This window comes from Hippocampus comes, unplaced genomic scaffold, assembly GCF_001891065.2.
Source record: "Hippocampus comes isolate QL1 unplaced genomic scaffold, H_comes_QL1_v1.1 scaffold468, whole genome shotgun sequence".
In the NCBI taxonomy this organism is placed as follows: domain Eukaryota; kingdom Metazoa; phylum Chordata; class Actinopteri; order Syngnathiformes; family Syngnathidae; genus Hippocampus; species Hippocampus comes.
The window spans coordinates 57,361-64,082 of NW_017805226.1; the positions used below are offsets into that span (position 1 = coordinate 57,361).

The 6,722-nt window shown below is 45.2% G+C and overlaps 1 protein-coding gene across 1 annotated transcript in view; it reads left to right on the forward strand.

The window, feature by feature from the left end:
- The window catches only part of LOC109515540 (myosin-7B-like), a 109,525-nt gene that overhangs the window by 38,776 nt on the left and 64,027 nt on the right, over positions 1-6,722 (forward strand). The window contains exons 8-9 of the mRNA XM_019869389.1: positions 1,286-1,349; positions 1,534-1,632. Coding sequence (XP_019724948.1) covers positions 1,286-1,349; positions 1,534-1,632 — 163 coding nt within the window. The remainder of the gene's footprint in view (positions 1-1,285; positions 1,350-1,533; positions 1,633-6,722) is intronic.

Sequence of the window (6,722 nt, forward strand, 5' to 3'; positions counted from 1 at the left end):
AATTTCAAAATCAGTCCTTGGGCCTTGGCCTTGGCCTCGGAAGCAAGTCCTTGGTCCTTGGCCTTGGCCTCGGAAAATTTCTCAAGTCCTTGGCCTCGGCCTTGCCTTGGAAAATTTTCCAAGTTCTTGGCCTTGGCCTTGGCCTTGGCCTCGGAGGCAAGTCCTTGGCCTTGGCCTTGGCCTCGGGTTGCCGGTCCTTGGACACAACACTGACTGAAGCATGACAGAAACAAACATGACAGAACTATGATCCGACGCCGTGTGGTCGTGCCAGGAGTCCTTTTACGCAAACAGAACCATGACAAAATTTTCAATTTATGAAACGCCTTAACAGGAAAATATTGCCTCAAGATACGAAATAAATTTCAAGTTACGAAAGGTAAAAATACAGTATGGGCTGCTACTCGCAGCTCCGAGTTTCCTGAACACACCACACTTATGCTGCTCTGTCATTGGCTACTACCGAGCATCATCCTGGCATCCCATTGGCTAAGAGGGACCTCTTTTTTTTTAAATCATGACTCACGTTGCCCAAACAGTTTGAAAATGAACAAAAGAACTTCTCGCTGCCGTCTTCATGACAGAAAAAAAAGCTCTTTTCATCCTTCCAATGTCACAGATCTCTTATCCTGTACACTCTCCACCCAAATATTTAACTCCATCTCAACATCCACCTTTCCTGAAGAACCAAGAACTGATTAACTGGGTTCACATGACAGCTGTATCCTCTCTATTTGTCTCAATCAACTTGCTCCAAATAAAACATCTGTCTCTTTCACCCACTCCACCCCAGGGCACACCACGAAACGACACGTTTGCAAAAAACAATGCAGACAACTGGAATGTTTTTTCAACCATAATTACCCTTGAAAGAGCAAAACCATAACCATCCATCCATTGTCAACACCGCTTATCCTGAACAAGGTCACAGGGAGTTGCTGGAGTCTATCCCAGCTGTCTTCGCGCGGAATGCAGACTCCACGATGAACTGGTCGCCAGTCAAGTCGCAGGGCACATACAAAGACAGAAAAACATTCATACTGTCACTGAGGAACTGGTCGCATGCTGCTCACACACAAGTCTGGCGTGTGTACCACAACAGCATCAGTGACCAAAAATAAATTGAAAATCTAAATTTGTGTCCTTGAAGGAAAGTGTGGGACCTCTGCTGCTCTGTGATTGGCCAATCTAGGTTTCCGAGTGTGTTATTGTGTGAAGAAATCAAGCTATTGAAGAACTTTTGGTTTGTTTATTGTAATTCATCTGCATTGTCCGGTTTCCACAGGGAAAATTCATCAGAATTCACTTTGGGCCGACAGGAAAGTTGGCGTCGGCTGACATTGATATTTGTAAGTTCAGTTTGTGGCTCTTTGAAACACTCTTATATTCTTACGTGACTAGGACATATATTTCTTATTTCTGATTTGTTAAAACTGAGTATTAGACTTTTTAATTTCAAAATGTTATGCTTCAAAGCAGATATGAAGCAGAATTATATATTATGACTTCTGAATCATTTTGAATCTTCATCAGACCTTCTGGAGAAGTCCAGAGTGGTGTTTCAGCAGCCAGGAGAGAGAGGTTACCACATCTTCTACCAGATCCTGTCCAATCACAAGCCAGAACTACAAGGTACTGGATGGATGTGCCACACACACACGCACGCACGCACACACACACACACACACACACACACACACACACACACACACACACACACACACACACACAAGGAAACTTGCTACATGACAGCTTTCTAGGCCATGTTATGTAAAATAATATTCCCTCTAATAAGGAGAATCAATCCATCTATCCATGCCAATCTCAGGGAACATAAGATAAAGGACCATTCACACTTCCATTGACACAGAAGTCAGGCTGTGTACCACTCTACCATTACCGTTTTTCTCAAATGCTCCAACATATTTCACAAATATTACCTGAATGTTCCCGAATGTCGAAACACAACTCCCTTTTCTAAAGTTAAGTAAACACAACCACATCTTCTCACTTCAAAACTCAAACCTTTACACCAAAAGAGCAGCTTGAAGCATTTAAAAATGTAAACATGATACACATCATTACACGCTACAGCAAAACAATTTAAAACATAATGCTCAATTTGTGAGAAGGTTCTTTGCTTCATAACTGCCAATGCATATTTTTAGAAACTATACAGTTACGGCTCTTCTTAGATTTCTGCAGAGGATTAGGTATTTAGATTTGAGAGTTTCATATGAAGAGTGTAAATCTATAGAAAATACTGCATGTACACTACTGCAACACAACTCCATGCAAAAACAGAATCTATTGCACACAACAGTACTCTTGAAAACATGTTCAGGGTGTAAAGTTTTTTTTTTTTAATTGACTTTATTCACATCACAATCACTGTGCGGCATCGGGCCACATCACCTCATCCACATCGCCCTGGACTGACAAATTCCTCCTTGGAAGGCCTTCACTGGGATGTATACACAGGTCCGATCCATTGCCCTGAGAAGGTTCTCTCTAGTGTAGGGTTGTCTGTCATAAGCCTTCAATCTCCTCAATGAGAAGAATTTTTCGATAGGGTTCAGGAAAGGGCAGTAGGGGGGCAGACAAACGTTTAAAAACAGGTTACTGTTGGCGGCGAACCACTCTATGCTTTGGTCTGTTCTGTGGAAGCGGACATTGTCCCAAATCAGGGGTGACCAACCCGCGGCTCGCGAGCCGCATGCGGCTCTTTGGTTGGTTCAATGCGGCTCCCGGGCTTTCTCATGACAATTGTCGAAAATGCCTCGGCGACGGTGCTGCCATTAAAACAACGGTGCCGAATACATAGAACGTACTACATCAGCCTATAACCAATCCCGTTACTTGATTGACATTGAGAGAAACCAATCAGACGACTGAATCACCGCTCATGCGCAGACAACGGCACTAAGTGCTATGTGCTAAGCTCGTCAGCAAATTACCTGTTTTTAAGGCAGGGGTGCCCAATACATCGATCACAATCGACCAAGAGCCAGCAGACTGTTCCCACGTCGAACGCGAGCGGTGGGAGGAGGAAATGGGGGGGAAAAAAATATTTGTGTGTTTGTGTCTGTAGGTTTCATTTATTTTCGGGCGCTCAGGCTGTTGCTCATTGTGGCGTGCAAGCATATGTGCGCGAGTGCATGGTCGTGTGTGTGTGTGTGTGTGTGTGTGTGTGTGTGTGTGTGTGTGTGTGTGTGTGTGTGTGTGTGTGTAGCTCTTTGCAGTAACACAGTAAAAAAATTGGCTCTTAGTCTCTGACCGGTTGGCCACCCCCAAATGATCACATGAATGCAATGTGCGGTCCCAGGAGGATGTCTCTTAGCTCCCCTAGGAAGGTGAGGAGACGTTGGGTGTTGTAAGACCCAAGGACAGCATGCTGGTGGACAAGCCCCTCCGAACCTATAGCGGCACAAAGAGTAATATCACTCCCCCCCACCCCCCCGTTGTCCAGGAACCTCAGTGATGGCTCTTTGGCCAATGATGTTACGGGCTCTTTGCCCTCATTTTTCCAAGTTGAAACCAGGCTCATCCAGGAAGAGGTACTCGTGAGGTCATCGCACCCAACTGTAATATCCTCTGTGAAAATGTGAAAGTGCACAGGTGTTCAGAACAACAGTCAATCAGGTCGCACAGTACTGTCCAGAAGCAACGGAGGCCACTGAGCAACGCATTATGTCCACTAACTATACTGTGAACATGAATGTGTACTTACTTGCACATACTCATATTGTTGGTCTTTGTGTCACGCAGATTTGCGCACAAAGGGAACGCTATAGACCTGTTTCATCCACATATTTGATGCCAGAGAACTCAGTCTATTGTGGCCAAGCTGACATCGTCAATGCTCTCAAAGTTAACATTATCAGCAAAGACTTTGTCTCTGATCTCCCGGAGTCTGATGAGGTTGTTCTCACGATATCCACAATGAGGGTTTCTTGTGCCGCTGTAAATATGGCACCCCTCCCAACTCTATGTGGCATTCTTTGAACTCGAAAGAAAGAAACATGTTGTCAGTTGACATGTTTTCCAATAATAACTGGTTTGAAATGAGATCTGAATAAGAGTAGTCTTGTTGGGTACCTGGGGTACCCTTGTGTCCCCTAGACCTCGTCTGATTGAGGGATAACTAAAATTCATTGGTTATTTCTTTTTTTAAGTAAGGCGAGAAGGTCAAAATGTCATATTTCGTGGGCCTTTTATTTTGAAATGGAACATCAGATCTGAATGCCAGTACTGTGGTTGGATACCTGGGGTGCCCTTAGTGCATCGAAAACCTGGTGTGGTTGCGGGATAACTAAGATTCATTTTTTCATGATTTTTTTTTTTTTTTTAAATATCAAGTGAAATTGATGTAGAATTATTATTCATATTATCTCAACTTGAGAATGCTACTTGGCACTATTTTGAGAGTTTTTATTCTCCCTGGGTGAACTTACCGCTACCCGACAGCCAAGAAATTACTTATTTTATATTTTTATTATTTTTTAAATCCAAACAACAGACATGCATACATTAGTTGAGGTGCTTTTCTTTTGAAGGAGGCCAACGCCGCTCGCTGGCGGCAGATTACCGTAATACACAGTATTCACAATCAGAGTGGCGGCTCACTTGACTTCAATTTTGCGAGTGGAGGCTGCCTTGACCGCAGTGAGGCAGGGCTGGCAGGGCACAAAAGGTAGACCAACGAGAGATCACACAGGAGATTAATCTTGTTTTGCCTAAATAAGCCTGTTATTTTTTACATATATTTATTAACATACTTGACAAAACTTTATTATAAATATTATATACTGTTATTATTATAATTCCTATGATTATGATTTTTTTTTTTACAAGCTTGATTTTTTTTTGGTGCCCCCCCAACCCCACTGAGGCAGTTTGTGCCCTACGCTCAAGTGCGTGATCAGCATAGGCCGAGCGCCATGCCTGTTTATTTGTGAAAATCTGAAATCTGTTCTTGTTCCAAATGTTATGTATTTTTAGATAACATTTGGTTTTGTTCCCATTTTGTCACCACCTGTTGTGTCGTCATCAGCGTCCCTTGTGTTTAACTAATCAGCTACCTCAACCCTTTGTGTCTTGTCCATTTGTTTCTCGTTGTCTCGTCACTTTGCTTGTTATTAGTTGCCTGGGTTTTGTCGTCTTGGATGGACAATTGTGAGTGTGAGTATGTGAGCGTCTGTGTGCCCCTGTCACGTTTTGTTTTCTGTCATAGGTTTTTTGCTACTTTGGTTTCATGTTATTTTCAGGACTTGGTTAGAGTATTCGAGGTTTTTCCTGTGTACTCCTGTTTGTACTTTTGATAAATACAACCTGGTCAGTCCACCATACTCCTCCCCGCCTCCCTGCTTTTTTGGGGTCCTCGCAAAACTTGACAGAATGATCCATCCAAGACTGGACCTCGCAGGACCAAAGACCCGGTCCCATTGCCACCCGTCCCTGGTCCCGGCGACGCAAGTGTTGCATGGGCTCTCTTCCTCCGCAGGGCCGACCGGGAGCTGACTTGACTGCTTCGTGGACTGTTGGACCCGAAATGTCCTTTGTCTTTGCCTCCCACGCAACTTCTTGTCTATCCTGATGGAAAGAGCAACTAACGCGGGCAAGTTGGAAGGCACATCTCTAGTCGCCAACTCGTTCTTTAACCTCTCGCTTAGACCTTTGGTGAAAGCCGCCTGTAGGGCAGCGTCATTCCACTGAGCCTGTGCTGCCAGGGTCCAAAAATCCACAGAGAAGTCTGCCACAGAGCGGTTACCTTGCCGCAGCTTCAGGAGTCGATTAGAGGTGTCCACAGCAGAGTTGGGGTGGTCAAACACAGTCTTGAGTCTAGCAACAAAGTCAGAATAGGTCATCTTGAACTCACTGTCAGTGCTCATGGCTTCTGCCTATGCGAGCGCCCTGCCCTGAAAAAGCCCAATGACATCGTTGATCTTTGCAGAGTCGGTTGAGTAGCACAGACGGCGCTGCTGGAAAACTAGTCCACATTGGAGTAAGACGCCTTGACATTTTTCCAAGTCCCCAGAGAAGAGGTCTGGATCACTCACATGAATGTCCCAGCAGGCTGTTGAGGCAGGTGTCACTTCGGCCGGTGAGGGGAGCCTGGAGTCTTGAACTGAGGAGGCAAGCGTGGAGACCTGATGAGACAACTCAGAGATATGGTCAGATGCAGACTGGTTGCTCTCCACCAGAGCCTGGACGAGTTGGTCATGTTGGCCAAGCAAGGTCTCTTGGCTTGACAGGGCCTGATGCATTGGGTCCGCTAGGAACATTCTTGGCCAGTTCGCACGATTAGGCTTCGTAAGAGATGAGCACAGGAACCACAGGCAGTGATCTTTCTTGCCGTACTCGCTGTCAGCGACGGGAATCGAACCGGGAACAAGGGGGGAAAAAGGCCACTCTATCCTTTCCTCCCTTCAAATTTGATTTATTCCCGAAGGTCGGCCCTCCCGGTAACGGGCTTCCAAGGGACGAGAGGCCTCGAGTGAGAGAGAGAGAAGAAAAAGGGGGAGCGCGCGGCCCCCGCCGCCGCTCTCCTCTCCCTCGCCTGCTCGCACACACGGTTCCTCCTTTTTACTTCCCTATTTTTCGCAAGCCGAACACTGAGAGAGATTCGCCTAGGTTCTAACTGCCTCCAGTCTTTATTTTATTAAAAATAATTTTTTATTCAATAAATATAAAACTGAGTTTGCGAAGCCAACCCCGTCTTC